Source organism: Hyperoodon ampullatus (genome assembly GCF_949752795.1).
Source record: "Hyperoodon ampullatus genome assembly, chromosome: 3".
In the NCBI taxonomy this organism is placed as follows: domain Eukaryota; kingdom Metazoa; phylum Chordata; class Mammalia; order Artiodactyla; family Ziphiidae; genus Hyperoodon; species Hyperoodon ampullatus.
Window position 1 is genome coordinate 64,604,063 of NC_136916.1, and position 16,543 is coordinate 64,620,605.

The following is a 16,543-nucleotide window of genomic DNA, read 5'->3' on the forward strand; positions in this document are numbered from 1 at the left end:
AATAATTTTTCCATAGTGCCATGACAGTCCTAGCCTGACCATGTAGGGTCAAGAAAACTCTCCTGCCCAACCTGGAGGAGGAGCTGATGATGGAAGTTTGATGTCTACTCACGAATGAGGAAGAAAATGGTCTTTTCCCCCTCCCCACTTTTCCTTTGATTATAAAACTGTAGCTCACTACGTTCTCAGGGCATGGCACCCACCCACCCGCTTGTAAGCTTCACAAGCATCCTATTCTAATAAATCACTTCTTATCCATCACTTTGTCTCTTGCTGAATTATTTCTGCGCTGAGACATAAAGGACCGGAGCTCTTCGGAGCCCCGCAAAACAACATTTAGCGGTTTCAGTTGGGGAGGGGAGATGCAGTCCTGTGGGACTGAACCCTAAACCTGTGGGATCTGACATTATCTCTAGATAGATAGTGCCAGAACTGAATTGAATTGTAGACACCCAGTTGTGTTGCAGAACCGCTTGATGTGTGAAAACCACCACACACATTTGGTGACCAGAAGTGTCAGAAGTGAAGTAGGTATTCTGTGAGTAGCGTTGTAGTAGAGTAGAGAAGAGACACAGAAGAGTTTTTCTTTACATACCTAGAGTAGTAATGTTCATAGTAGATGTTCACCCTTCAAGCAGAAGGGTGATTGCCAGGGGCTGCGGGGAGGGGAAATGGAGAGTTATTGTGTAACGGGTACAGAGTTTCAGTTGGGGATGATGAAAAAGTTCCGGAGATGGATGGTGGTGACGGTTACACAACAGTGTGAGTGTCCTTAATGCCACTGAACTGTACACTTAAACGGTTAAAATGGTAAAATTTTATGTATGTGTTACCTCAGTAAAAAAAGAAATGGAAAATGCTTGAAGTGTATTTTTCTTTGATTATAATAGAAAAAATCAATGTTACCTTGAAGTTGCTTTCTTATTCGATATATGCTTATTCATTTTCCTATTTTCATGAAAATGGCCTGGCTAGTTTGTCAGGAAGTTCTCTGGAGACATTTTAACGTTAAAAGCTTATTGAAATTAACACGACATTGTAAATCAACTATATTTGAATTTAGAAAAAAGCTTATAGTTATCTCCTGTGGAACGTATCCTTCATTTAGAGCAGTATTAGTAGGTGTTTGTTAATGGGGAAATATTGATATGTTAACCCATGTTGACTGAAATAAAAATGCACAACGTGAGAGCTGAGTTTGTTTTATTTGGGGATTTAGGACTGTAGCCAAGCAGACAGCCTCTCAGATAACTCCAAGGAATTGCTCCTAAAAGGTGTGGGCAGGGGTGGGCAGCACATATGTGATTTTGGAGAAGGGGTACATGCAATTAAGCACACATCTTGGTAGAAGGCTACTGCTACTCACAAGGAACAAATACCTTAGTTAATGCTTTTAGTGTTTTTCTAAATGAGGGGAGGTGCAAGAAATTAGTTTCATAAAATTTTCTCCTGAAAATATCTAACTATCTGAAGGCCTGTTCTGCCAGTTTTCCCAGAGCACGGAGTGCCTCATGCCTCATCGTCACTCTGAACTCCTTTTAGGGTGTGTTGAAGGTCAGCGACTGCAGTGACTAATGACTCAATCCTTGTAGAGCCAGATGGTGAGCGACATTCTTTAGTTGACATCCACCTGCTATGACTTCAGTGCTTTTATTCTGTAATTTCACTGGTGTAGAATATATCTTCGATTCACTTTTAAGTCCAAAGGCATCAAGGTGATTTGTCATGCCTTCTCTCTTAGACCTGAATGTGTGATTCTAGAAGATTAACATCCTTAAAGCTTTTCCCTGGGCAGTTTCCTTTTAAAATAAACTTAAGTTGAAAGAAAAGAAAGATAACATAAAGAAAATGATTGAGAAAATAATAGTTGTGAGAGTTAGCCAAATGCAAAGTTGGGGGGGGTTCAGTCCACATAAGATTGTCCTCATTTCTGACAGCACTTGCAAATTCACAGGGTTCCCCAAACCACCCTCAGCTTTGATAACTCACTAGAAAGACTCACTGAAAGTTGTTATTCTCAGTTATGGGAAAGGGAAAAGATATGATTAAAGTCACCCAAGGGAAGAAGCCCAGACTGAAGAGCTTCCATTGTCCTCTCCCTGTGGGGTCAGGACAGCATTCCTCTGCCAGCGTCCATGGATGACAATATGCATGGAGTGCTGCCACCCAGAGAAGATCACTGGGCCAGAGTCTTTATTGGGGCTCCATTACACAGAAATGGTTAAGTGTCCACCTGGGGGCAGTTTTCAGCCCCCTCAAGAAGCCCAGCTGCTGCCCCAAAGTTCCCACCCTGCATCACAATGTGAGTGTGGCTCAGAGCCCTACCCTTAGTCACATTGTCGTTATCTGACTGCTCCAAGGACCTCAGGCAAACAAAGACACTCCTAACAGACATGACATTCCAAAGGTTTAGGGATTACCTCCCAGAAGAAAGGGCGATGACCTTTTGGGGCAAAGTTAAATTCTTTACTATACTGTAATACTAGTGGGAAGTGGCTATGGCAAATGGTGTGATAATGGTTCAGAATGACCAGACCTTGGGAAACACAGCATGAGGCCTGGCTGGGCTGGCCGAGCCCAGAGCTGAACCCAGAGATGTAAGTAGCCAGCTTACTGTAGCCTCTGTCCTCTCAGGATAGGGACCATGCCTCCTTTGTGCTCATTTCTCCCTTGCTTTGAGAGCACCATGCCTATCACCAGGGCTGGAGCTAAGGAGAGGCAAATGGAGTGAAACAGGAGGGAAGGGGGCAGGGCACAACCTTTGAAAGAATGACATAGCCCGAGGACATGACATAAACTGATTAGAACCAAATGGGTCCAAGATGGCAGACAAGTCGACCTGCACTAGACCTTGAGCCTCAGTATATGCTCACTGTAACACATCAGCAAGCTAAATGGCACCCCACAGGTGCTGTGACATTTCCAAGACCCACCATAAGGATCAAAAAGTGGCAGTGGCCCAATTCCTGGAAATCCCCGCCCCTTCCTGAGATAGTTGGAATACTCCTCCCACTCATTAGCCTATGAAATTACCCACGCCTATGAAATTACCCACGCCTATGAAAGTGGCGGGGGAGTGGGGTGGTGGTGGTGGTGGGATGAATTGGGAGATTGGGATTGATATGTAGACACTAATATGTATAAAATGGATAACTAATAAGAACCTGCTGTATAAAAAAATAAAATTAAATTAAAAAAAAAAAGAAATTACCCACCCCTATAAAAACTGACAACCCATACCTTGGTGTCTTTTCTCACCTTCTGAGATGGCCCACACTCTGTCTGTGGAGTGTGTTTCTCTCTAAATAAATCCACTTCTTACCTACCACTTTGTCTCTCACTGAATTCTTTCTGCGATGAGACATCAAGAGCCTGAGCTTCATTAAGTCCTGAAACCAGGTGTGTGATCTCAGTTGGAAGACTGTGGGTTTTGGCCGGCTTCGAGTCCCGGCCCCTTGGGTTCAAGTTCCAATCAGAATTTTGTCTGGGATTGAGTCCCAGCACATGGGTTCAAGTCCCAGCACATGGGTTCAAGTCCCAATCTGAACTGTACAGTTTTAGGACCTAGGGTGCAAAATTTAAGGAGGTGCTCATTCTTGGGGTCTGACAGGTGCCCTAGGTGCCTCCCTTGCCTCACCTTGATCCCAGCCTAGCTGGTCACAACAAAGAGGCTGAATTTGAAGCAGTTATTAATTACCTACTTATGCAGGGCTTCATCTTGAGGGCCATGGTGGTGACATAGCTAGTTTTCCATTGTGCCTGAGCCACTCTCTTGGGTAGTCATACCCACCACAGGCAACTTGAGAGTAATATTAAAATGTCATGCAGGTTAATTGCTGCTGCTGAAGGATGAGACAAATGCATCCCAGCCAAGTTGCCACAGTTACCCCAGCCAAGGCATCCTAGACCAGCTGACAGCCAGCCAGCCTACACCCAGACTTAAGGGCAAGCACAGTCAAGGTCAGCAGAGTCATTAATCCAGCACACATTCAATCACAAACTCTAAGTGAGCCCAGCAAAGATCTGAAGTGCCCAGCTGACCTGCAAATTCATGAGCTAAATAAACGCTTATTGTTTTAGCTCTTGAGTTTTGGGTTGGGTTTGTTACACACCATTATTTATTTATTTATTTATTTTTTGCGGTACACAGGCCTCTCACTATTGTGGCCTCTCCCGTTGCGGAGCACAGGCACTGGACGCGCAGGCTCAGCGGCCATGGCTCACGGGCCCAGCCGCTCTGCGGCATGTGGGATCTTCCCAGACTGGGGCACGAACCCGTGTCCCCTGCATCGGCAGGCGAACCCTCAACCACTGCGCCACCAGGGAAGCCCGTGTTACACACCATTATTGAGGCAATAGATAACTGATACAGAAATTGGTAAGACCAGAGGTGCGTGTGATTAAGTTGGCACGGAATTGGGCACTGCCAAAAGCTCTGACCTAATTCCTTATAGACTGAGGCCTGAGCTCTCCTCTTCCCTTCTGTTGGCTACTCCTCTGGGTTGCTCAGCCCCAAACCCTCAGCTGCTGGTGACTACTGTGGTCAGAGACATTTTTACCTTGACATAGTTCACACGCAAAATCCCGTGGAGGTCAGGGAGGGAGGCAGCAGGCCTCAGGGGGGATGGCAGCCTGGGACCTGCTTTCATCCACAGTGCTCCCAGATCTGCTTGGTCCTATAATTTTGATTCTCCAGATCCAGCCGGAGTCTCTTGGACATCACTTGACAATGAGGCCTGCCCAGGAGTCCATCTGGGCATACAAGCTCATTAGAGGGCTTTGTGATATCTTCACATTATCTCCATTTCACAGATAAGGAAACAGGCTCTGAGGTGGGAGGTAGCTTATTTGTAATCAAATAGTTAATAAGGGACTTCCTTGGTGGTCCAGTGGCTAAGACTCTGCACTCCCAATGCAGGGGGCCTGGGTTTGATACCTGGTCAGGGAACTAGATCCCACATGCCGCAACTAGAGATCTTTCATGCTGCAACTAAAGACACCGTATGCCACAACTAAAAGATCCCACATGCTGCAACTAAAACCTGGCACAGCCAAATAAATAAATAAATATTAAAAAAATAATCAAAGATGGAGCCAATGTTCTGACTCAATAGCTGGAAACAGCAATTTCTTTTTTTTTTAAATTTAACTTAATTTACTTTTGGCTGCATTGGGTCTTCATTGCTGCACTTGGGGTTTCTCTAGTTGTGGCAAGTGGGGGCTACTCTTTGTTGTGGTGCACGGGCTTCTCATTGTGGTGGCTTCTCTTGTTGTGGAGCTCGGGCTCTGGTTGCACGGGCTTCAGTAGTTGCGGCACGTGGGCTCAGTAGTTGTGGGGTATGGGCTTAGTTGCTTCGCAGCATGTGGGATCTTCCTGGACCAGGGCTTGAACCTGTGTGCCCTGCATTGGCAGGCAGATTCTTAACCATTGTGCCACCAGGGAAGTCCAGCAATTTCTTAAGTATTCCAAGTTAAAGTATCACTGTAATTTGGAAAATGTTGAGGTGTCATCAAACTTCAATAAAAGGTTTTGACTCATCAGTGGCTCATCAGTGGATTGTGAAATAATTTAGTAGGTTGGGACCCGCAATAAAAAATTAATTAATAATAATAATAAAAGGAATAGGAAAGATCAGAGGGCATCACAGAGTTTCATAAAACGTTTGTTTCTGTTATCTATATACTTAATCCCTCTAGGAAGCTGGCCTAAGTTGTGATGGCACACCAGGCTCCCAGAGGCTGAGGAAAGCTGACCTTTCTTTTTTTTCTTCCTCGTGATGAGAAACTTTGAGGATCTACTTTTTTTTTTTTTTAAGGATCTACTTTTTAAATTATTTATTTATTTATTTATTTTATTTGGCTGTACCACATGGCTTGTGGGATCTTAGCTCCCCGACCAGGGATGGAAGCTGTGTCCTGGCAGTGAAAGCGCTGAGTCCTAACCACTGGACTGCCAGGGAATTCCCAAGTTGACCTTTCTTTGACTCACTGGATTTGGGGGAGAAATGATTCTCAGCTCAGTAGGCTCTTTGTCCAAGCCTCTTTCTGAGGGCAGCCAGGTTAGTGTCACTCCTCTCTTTTAATGAGACCATTTCAGTTGCTCTTTGATTAAGGACACTGCTTTTTGTGTGTGTGTGTGTGTGTGTGTGTGTGATACGCGGGCCTCTCACTGTTGTGGCCTCTCCCGTTGCGGAGCACAGGCTCCAGACGTGCAGGCCCAGTGGCCATGGCTCACGGGCCCAGCCGCTCCGCGGCATGTGGGATCTTCCCAGACCGGGGCACGAACCCATGTCCCCTGCATCAGCAGGCGGACTCTCAACCACTGCGCCACCAGGGAGTCCCCAAGGACACTGCTTTTTAAAGCTAAATGTTTCTTTTCCCAGAACCTGCCACAGCTATATAAACTTCAGACTGAGATCACACAAAACTGTAATATTTATCTTAGTGTAATACACAGTCTTCATAGAAGAGTTGGAAAATACTGAAAAGCACAAAGAAAAAGATTAAAATCACCAGTAATACTACTACCCAGAGAGACAATATTATGTCCATTATTTTGTCTATGCTTATATTTGTCTTCAGAACAATGGGGATTCTATTGGTACTGTTTTATGTTTTATTTAACTGTTAACTTTTTGAGTCCTTAACTATCTTGCTATAATAATTTTTAATAGTTGAGCTTCATCATAAGGCAATCTAGTAATTTAATCAGTCCCTTGTGGATACATTTTCAATTTTTCTCTGTTATATTCTATTATAAACACAGTGATGAAGATCCTTGTAGTTAATTTTTTGCAAATATCCATAATTTATTTAAGCTGAATTCTTGCAAGTAGCAGTTCTAGGTCAAAGGGTATATAATGTATGTTTCTAAGGTTCTTGATACATGTTGTAAAACTGCTCTCCTGAAAGGTACCGATTTGCCCTGCTGCCCACCGTGTTTACATTTTTTTAGTCCATTAGGCTTTTTTGTTGTAAAATGTTTAGCTCCCTGTACTTCTTCTGGGGCCTGGGGAGAGATAGCAGGTGGGGAGCTCAGCTTTGGGGTTTTACCACGTGCAAGGAGCTTCTCTAAGGGCTTTGTAGGAATTATGCCATTTACTTCTCTCTATAATTTTTAATTGATTAATTAATTTATTTTTGGCTGCGTTGGGTCTTTTGTTGCTGTGTGCACGCTTTCTCTAGTTGTAGCAAGCGGGGGCTACTCTTCGTTGCAGTGCATGGGCTTCTCATTGCGGTGGCTTCTCTTGCTGCAGAGCACAGCCTCTAGGTGCGCAGGCTTCAGTAGTTGTGGCATGTGGGCTCAGTAGTTGTGGCACACGGGCTTGGTTGCTCCACGGCATGTGGGATCTTCCTGGACCAGGTACTGAACGGATTTTTAACCACTGTACCACAAGGGAGTCCCTCTCTATAATTTTTAATGTCAGTACTATTATTACCCACCCCTCTTTTTTTCACTTTTTAAAAACTGTGGTAAATATATATATATATAAAACATAAAAGTTGTCATTTTAGCCATTTTTAAGTGTACAATTCAGTGGTATTAATTATATTCACAATGTTGTGCAATCACCACCACTATTTCCAAATTTTTTTCATTGCCCCAAATAGAAACTCTGGACCCATTAAACAATAATCTTGCATTCTTTCCTCCCACCCTGTATTACCATATATTTGTGACAAGGAAAATGGAGGCACAGAGAGGCTAAGTAAAATAATCAATGTTACACAGCTAGTTAGGCACAGAAGCCCCAATCCAGACCTGGCAGTCTGGCTTTAGCCTCCTTCTGAATCGCTTGTCTTGCAGTTTTATTTTTTATTCTTTTTGGTTGCCCTGTGCGGCATGAGGGATCTTAGTTCCCCAACCAGGGATTGAACCTGTGCCCCCTGCATTGGGAGCATAGAGTCTTAACCACTGGACCACCAGGGAAGTCCCTTTTTTTTTTTTGCGGTATGTGGGCCTCTCACTGTTGTGGCCTCTCCCGTTGCGGAGCACAGGCTCCGGACGCGCAGGCCCAGCAGCCATGGCTCACGGGCCCAGCCGCTCTGCGGCATGTGGGATCCTCCTGGACCGGGGCACGAACCCGTGTCCCCTGCATCGGCAGGCGGACTCTCAACCACTGTGCCACCAGGGAAGCCCCCCATTTTTTTTTTTAATTAAAAAAAAATTTTTTTTTAGCCACGCTACGTGGCATGTGGGATCTTAGTTCCCTGACCAGGGATCAAACCCGCACCCCCTGCATTGGAAGTGCAGAGTCTTAACCACTGGACTGTCAGGAATGTCCCCAGTTTTTTTTTTTTAAAGCCCAAAGTTTCTGGTTATAGGTTCTGGTAAGTCATTTCTTTATCATTTTCCCCCAAAGGAGAAAAGGAATAGCTTTTCTGAAGAATCTTGAATTTTAATCGTAAATTCCTAAACCCAGTTTCCTTCAAGGGAACTTTGAAGTTGTATCTGCTTGGGTAAGGGCAGGATTCAACTACACCAAAGGGACCAGTTTACCTGTCTTGCCCTGTGGGGCCTGGTGAGAGCTGGAGGGCCGCAGGGGGTTCCTGCTTTCTAGAGCCACCAAACTCTCCCCTGATGAGATCCCTAATCCTGGGATCCCTGAGGACACTCCTCAAATGGGCAAAGATTATGCCCAGCCACCAGAGCTGATGAATGGGATTCTCTCTCCTTCCTTTCCTAAAGGAATGGCACTGAAAAAAAACATGGCCTTTGGAGTTGCATGAGCCTGGACTTGAACCACAGTCTTGGACAAGTTCTTGCCCCAAATCTGTTTGCCAAACTGAAAAGGTATGAATAACACCACCTACCCGTCAGGGTTGTTGGGAAGAGCAAATGGCAGCCTAGCATAGGCAGGGCCTCAATGAATGTTAGCCAAGGCTTAGCAGCTCAGTGCCTGCTCCTTGTTCAAACCTTTACACAGCACCCTGTTGGGGACCAACAACGTTGGCTAGTGCTGCTGCTTCTCTGCTGGCTTGGAAACTCAGATTCAGGGACTCTCTCTAAATCCTGATGTATCCCTTGGGCTGGCTGTGCCAATGTTCACACGACTCTTAAAGGAGCATTCCAGCTCCACCACTTCTTGGCTATACAATCTGGGGCAGTTTGACCCATCTCTGCCTCTGTTCCCTCATCTGAAAAGTAGAGAATTAGGTTCCCCACGTCATTGGATTGTTGGATTAAATGGATTAAGATATGTAATGCATTTAGTGCCTGACATACAGTAGAAGCATTTGCTATTACTGTCATCCCCAGTGTTACCTTCCCTTGTTTCTTCATCAAATGCTGCCTTACACCTGGGGAAATGGAGAAGGAACACATAAAAGCAATCCATTGGTCTTGGCATTCTATTATTCTCCTTGTAGAAGTCTTGGATAAATGAGGTAGTCTCCCTACTCTCCCTTCCAGTGAGGGGGGTGGATGAGAGCAGATCTTCTTGCTTCACATTCTTCCACTGTCATCAGGCTAGGCTCCCTGACTCCCAACCCATCCTTTGCTTCTTTCAGTAAAACCCATTCCAATTGGGGAATTAGAATTAATCTCTGTCTAAATTAAAGGCTGGGCAGGGAGCCATGGCAGGCTGTGATGGGAAGAGGCTGTGCAGGTGCTGCTCCGGGAAGGCAGCCCTGGGGCCTCCTGAGGGCTCCACTCATAAGTTTCCAGGAACCTCCTGGGCCACTTCTAACCGCTAGATGGCCAAGCTACAGGGTGATTATTTCCTTAGGCAAGCAAACACTTCAGCTCTCTAATATGGTATTTCCTGGGGCTGGAATATCAACAGGAAGTCCTGTGGGAAAGAGCTCTGCCAAAACACTCATTCCGAGGAAGGGATTGGTAAACTGACAAATTTGCCCGGCCCTGTACAACATTCTGCAACCTCCACACGCAGGCTCTGCTGCAGGCTTCACCCACAGGCAGATCGCTGCTGTCTCTAGTCTTCTCTGGATTCCTGAGCCAGGGAGACTTATAGATGTGACCCTATGTGAGAAACCCAGACAGAAATTTGCACTTAAAGAGCAGTTAGGCCATTTATTGGCATTAGGAGAGCGTTCCTTTAAACAAGAGAAAGGACTCTGAACACTAAAATCTCATCCATTTTATGAAAACTTGAGACCAAACTCTCCAACATCTGTACACAGCTTAATCACGAACAAGCGCAAGAATTCGGGTTAAATATAAATTAAACTAAACTGTCCTGCTACAAAGAAATGAAAGGAAAGCTGGGGACGGGGGTAGGGGTAGCCCCCCTCCCCCCCCCGCCAAAAGTCATTACTTTCACACTACAATGTTTCAGGTACAAGAATGTAACAATTCCCCAGGGCAGCGCAAAACTGCTTCCCATTGTCTCTTAAGGCAGTCATTTAATTACCAATTGTCCAAAGGCTAAGAAAATTTTGTGGAAAAAGGGCGTACCCTTTGGCTCTGTGAGGGCCTGTAGCTGACAGGCCAAGTTCTTGGCTGACACACTCTTGGGGAGGGCGCCTTCATAGAATCTCAGGCATCAGGTCTCAGCTTCCCCATCAATAAAATGCAGTCCTGGCGAGGGAAGACCCGCTAGGCTTCCAGATCGAAGTCATCACGCTCCTCATTGTACTCCAGCACGTGCCGCTTGATCTTGGACGAGTCAACCCAGGTGACGAAGTCCTCCATGCTGCGTGTGACAAGGAAGGCGGGGTCGGTGACCACGTCGGGGCCCACGCGCACGTGACCCTGCTCCACAAATGCCACGGCGGCCTGGAGGTGCTGCGCCATGCGCAGCTTAAGGAGCACGGTGGGCAGGCGGCGGCGGCAGAAGGACGAGGCCGTGACGAAATCGCAGAGCTCCAGAGACCCGCGCGTGGGGATTAGGCCGAGAGCATACAGTTTGTCCAGCAGCGCGGCCGAGGAGCGCACGCGAAACGGGTCGCGCTCCGGCAGGTCCCGCAGGCGCCGCGCCAGCTCGCGCACAGCACGGCTCAGCTGGTTGTAGCGCGTGTAGTCCTCGCGCCGTTGCAGCCGATAACGCCGCAACACGCGCAGCTCGTGCAAGTTGTGATCGGTGACCTCCCAGTTCAGGAAGTCCACCTGCTTCAGCAGCTTCTGCTCGTGGAACTTAAGCTTCCGCACCATGACCGCGGCTTGGATACGGCAGGACCCGAGCTCAGCGCGCGTTCCGGCGCCCGCGCGACTTCCGCCTCAGCACTGCTAGAGCGGGCCTGGGGACCCTGGGCCAATAAAAGAAAGGCTCAGTGCCACGCCCTCTGTTTCCACTGGTCAGGGTGGGGCCCCGCCCCGCGCCGGTATCTCGCGATTCTTCTCTTCTTCGCGTTCTCTGAGGGAGGCGGGGAAAAAGCGCTGGGAGACACCGGGGACTAGAGCCCAAAGACGAGTCTGCGCAGTTTTAAGTTGCCTAGAATTAATCACCTAGTGCCGTAATTATTTCCTCTCATTTAGATTTCTGCCATTCAGGGCCTCTCTGAAACTGGCTTAAGAGGCCAGTTCCGGGAAAGGGGGGTGACTGTCGCGCTAGTTTGGTTGAATTTACTGTGCTGACCGTGGGGGGTGGGGGGTCCTCCCACCTCGTGGTGGGCTTCCCCGAGTCGGCCGGGGCTGATCGGGTATGCCCACCGCCCACTAGCGCCAGGTCCATTAGCAGACGGGCGGAACGGGTTCTCCTTGTCAAGTGGGGCTAGGCGCCACCGAACCTATGAAATACCGATTCCCAGGCTGCTTCCTACACCCACAGAATCGGGATGTACACCGGAGTCACCTGGAAATCTGTATTGTTAACAAGAATGCCAGGTGATTCATAAAACCCAGTTAGTTTGAAAAGCTTGGATAGTACAAGTGCTGACCCTTTAATCCGGGCTCAAACGAATTAGCTTGACAGGGTGCATTTCTGGTGCCGAGTATTTAGTTAACAAACTTAACACCTTTTCTGCTAGTTATATCTGTTTTAGCTTAGTGTAGCGCTACAGGACTAACTTCTTTATTTGCTCAAGACTTTGACGCCACCTAGCTTCTTCGCCTATCATTTTATTTTTGTACGCTTCTCATTGTTTTTTTTAAAAATATAATATTTGATATATGGAAAATACTATATGTAAGATACAAAGTATAATGAATACTTGTGGACCCAAGAGCCAGTTTAAGAAAGCATCACCAGGACCATTTCATCTACATATTCCAGCCACTCCCCCAGTGAGAGGTAAAGGTATCTACTCTCCTGAATTTAGTGTTTATTTTTACCTTTCGTTTAAAAAGAAAAAAAAATTTTAATTTAAAAAAATTTAAAAAGGAAAAGTTTTATCATTGTAAATGCATCCCTAAATACTGAGAACCTTGTTACTCAAAGTGTAGTCCATGGATCAGCAGAGAGCTGTTGGAAATGCAGAATTTCAGGCCCCATTTCTGACCTACAGAATCAGAATCTGCATTTAACCAGACCCCCAGGTAATTTGTATGCACACTGACATTTGAGAAGTGTTGCTTAGAAGACATCACATCATGTGGAGTTTTTAATCTGTAGCTGCAGTTTTTTTTTTAACTGTTGCATTATATTCCATTGTTTGGTTCTATCTAATTTATTAATCCATCTCCTGTTGGATTTTTTGGAGGGAATATTTTTAGCAGTGCTACTATTAAAATTCTTATAGGTTTCCTGTTGCACATATGTAGTAGCTTCTGTTGAATAGTATACATCTTGAAGTTGAATTACTCAGTTGTAAAGTATGCATGTAAAGTATGCATGAACATGTAAAGTGCATGTTAAGCTTTACTAGATATTGCCAAATTGTTTTCCAAAGGGGCTGTACCAATTTATATTCCTTTGACAGTGCATGGGAGTTCCCTTTGCTCCTCATTCTTGACAACACTTGGTTGTTAGATTTTTTAAATATTTGCCAATCTGATGAGTGTGTGATGGTATTTAACTGTGATTTTAATTTGCATTTCCTGATGAATAATGGTTTCATATGTGTTTCCTCCTCTATGGAATGCCTCTTTGTGTCTTTTGTGTATTTTTCTATTGGATTATGGGGTAAGTAGAATAATGGTCCCCCAAAGATGTTCACCCAGAACCTGTAAATGTTACCTTACATGAAAAAAGGGATTTTGCAGATGTGATTAAATTAAGTATCTTGAGACCATGACATTGTCCTGGATTAACTGGGTGAGTCTCATGTAATCACAAGTGTCCTTATAAGTGAAAAAGGGAGGCAGGGGCTTCCCTGGTGGCGCATTGGTTGAGAGTCTGCCTGCCGATGCAGGGGACATGGGTTCGTGCCCCGGTCCGGGAAGATCCCACATGCCGCGGAGCGGCTAGGCCCCTGAGCCATGGCCGCTGAGCCTGTACGTCCGGAGCCTGTGCTCCGCAACGGGAGAGGCCACAACAGTGAGAGGCCCGCGTACCGCAAAAAAAAAAAAAAAAAAAAAAAAAGGGAGGCAGAAGAGTCAGAGAGATGTGATGATACATACAGAAGTCTGAGGTGTGATTGCTGACTTTGAAGTTGAATGGGGGCCATGAGCAAAAGAGTGTGGGCAACCTCTAGAAGCTGGAAGAGGCAAGGAAATGGAATTTTACTTAGAGCCTCCAGAAGGAACACAGCCCTTGCTGACACCTTGATTTGAGCCCAGTGAGATCCAGTTTGGATTTCTGGTCTCCAGTACTGTAAGATAATAAATTTGTGTTGTTTTAAGCCACTAAGTTTGTGGTAATTTGTTACAGCTGCAATAGGAAACTAATACAGATTGTTTGCTTTTTTCTAATTGATTTGAAGGTGTACTTTGTATGTTCTGGATATTAATCCTTAATCAGCTATCTATGGTGCAAATACCTTTTCCTAGTTTGCACTTTATCCCCACCCTTCATATTCCCCCAGCCTCACTCCCTTCTATCTTCAGCCCTTGCTCAATGTGTCTGCAGGAGGACTCTTGGTTAACTTCCTTCTCCCCAGACAATAAACATAATAAATAAGTAAACTATATATGTTAGCAGGTGATAAGTGTCATGAGACAAAACTGAGCAGGATATAGGAGAGCTTGGAATGAGGATGGGCTGTAATTTTAAGTAGGGCATGTCAGGGTAGGTTTTACTGAGATGGTGATATTTCATAGGGGGTTAGTCATGTGGATATCTAGGGGAAGAACATTTCAGGAAGAGGAAAGAGTGAGTGCAAATGCCTTAAGACAGGAATGTGCCTGGCATATCAGAAGAAGAATAACGAAGCCATCTTGGTTGGAGCAGAGTGTTCTAGGGGGTGAGGAAAGGGGGCTCAGATAACAGAGGCTCCATAGGCTCTTTTAAGGACTTTGGTTTTTAGGTTAAGTGAGATGAGGACACTGAAGGGTCTTGAGCCAAGAATTGACATCTAACATGTTTTTTTTTTTTTTTTGCGGTACGCAGGCCTCTCACTGTTGTGGCCTCTCCCGTTGCGGAGCACAGGCTCCGGACGCGCAGGCTCAGCGGCCATGGCTCACGGGCCCAGCTGCTCCGCGGCATGTGGGATCTTCCCGGACCGGGGCACGAACCCGTGTCCCCTGCATCGGCAGGCGGACTCTCAACCACTGTGCCACCAGGGAAGCCCTAACATGTTTTAAAAGGATCACTCTGACTGCTGTGTTGAGAGTAGACATATTCTCAGGAGGCAGGGCTGGAAACATAGAGGCCATTAGGAAGCTGCTGTGGTGGTGCACGCAAGAAAGGTGGTAGCTGGGACCAGGAAAGCAGTTGTGAGATGCCAATGAGATAGGAGTCTCAGAATAAGGAGAGGGTCAAAGGATGGCTCCACTTTTGGACCTAAGCAAGTGGAAGAAAGTACTCATCACCTGAGATGGGGAAGGCTGCTAAATAGGACACATTTGGGGGGCAAGATTAGAAATTCAATCTTGGACATGTTGGGTTGAAGATGTCTATTAGACATTCAAAGGGAGATGTCAAGGAGAAAGATATGTGAGTCTGGTATTTTATTTTTTATTTTTTATTTTTGGCCAAACCTTGTGGCATGCAGGATCTTAGTTCCCCAACCAGGGACTGAACCCGTGCCCCCTGCAATGGAAGTGCAGAGTCCTAACCACTGGACCACCAGGGAATTCCCTGAGTCTGGTATTTTAGAGAAAGGCCTGGGCTGGTGATTTAAAATTTCGGGTATTATTGGTAGAAAGATGGTGTTGGATGCCATGAGCCTGGGTGAGATCGTCAAAGAAGTGAATATAGAGAGAAAAAGACAAGAGGACCACTCAATTAGTAGTCACTCTAGTGTTAAGAATTATTGGAGAGGGGCTGCCCTGGTAGTGCAGTGGTTAAGAATCCACCTGCCAATGCAGGGGACAGGGGTTCGAGGCCTGGTCTGGGATGATCCCACATGCCGTGGAGCAACTAAGCGCGTGCGCCGCAACTACTGAGCCTGCGCTCTAGAGCCCGTGAGCCACAATTACTGAAGTCTGCGTGCCTAGAGCCCGTGCTCCGCAACAAGAGAAGCCACCGCAATGAGAAGTCCGTGCACTGCAACGAAGAGTAGCCCCCTGCTCGCCACAATTAGAGAAAGCCTGCGTGCAGCAACGAAGACCCAAAAAGCATCCAATAAATAAATCTTAAAAAAAGAAAAGAATTATTGGCGAGAAGCGAATGAACCAGTGTAGTAGAAGGGAAACCGGGGGAGTATGGTCTCCCCAGTGCAAGTGAAGACAGTGTATCCAGGGGGAAGTAGTGATCAACCTGGTCAAATGCTACTGAGAGGCTAAGAGGGCTGAGAATAGCCATTAGGTCACTGATGACTTTGATAAGCATAGTTTCAGTGGAGCGTGAGGGTGAAAGAATGGCTAGAGGGGTTTAAGAAGAGAAAGGGAGGAAAGACATTGCAGGCAGCTAGTAGAGATGTCTATTTTGAGGAATTTGCTGCAAAGATGAGCACAGAAATGGGGAAATAGCTGGTGGGGAAAGTGGAGTTGAGAATCTATGTTCTAAAGATGTGGGTTGACTTTTCCCTCAATACCTACATCTTGTTGGTTGTCATTCCAGTCTGTTCTACCCCCATAGAATCTCAAATTTACTTCTCCCCGGCCCATTACCCCTGCCCTACCTCGGGCCCTCATCATCTCCTGTCTGCATCACTATAGTAATAGTCCAGTGTGTCCACCACGCTGCCACCAGTGGAGTCAGCCTGGGAACCACTGGCCACAGTTCTCCCTTGCTGATTCCTTTCCGAAAGGAGGAAAGTTAGCTATCTGGATGGGGGATGGATGCTGTTTCCTGTGCCCAAATCAGGGTCCCATCAGGAAAGAGAGAACACACTCCAGTTAGAGTAATGTGAGGAGAATTTAATAAAGGGACTTTTTCCAAAGGCATGGGCAGGGTATAGGGAACCACAAAGGTTAGTGCAGTTGCCTAAGATTAGTAACTGTGGGCCCTGTTACCCAGAGGTTTGAAGAGGGTTGGAAATAGAAGATATAGGTTCTGGAAATCTCTGTGAAGCTGCAGAATGAGTTTCCCCCAAGAACCTGGAAATAAGGTGGCCACTGTGAGATAGAAACCACCCTCCCTCCGCCCCTGAACAGATATGA

The 16,543-nt window shown here is 46.1% G+C and overlaps 1 protein-coding gene across 1 annotated transcript; it reads right to left on the bottom strand.

Moving 5' to 3' along the window:
• Positions 1 to 10,085: 10,085 nt before the first annotated feature.
• Positions 10,086 to 11,125, bottom strand: IMP3 (IMP U3 small nucleolar ribonucleoprotein 3). The gene has a single exon (XM_079700125.1). It carries the CDS (start codon positions 11,111 to 11,113, stop codon positions 10,559 to 10,561), a length of 555 nt encoding a protein of 184 aa, XP_079556251.1. The 5' UTR covers positions 11,114 to 11,125; the 3' UTR covers positions 10,086 to 10,558.
• Between the last annotated feature and the right edge of the window lie 5,418 nt (positions 11,126 to 16,543).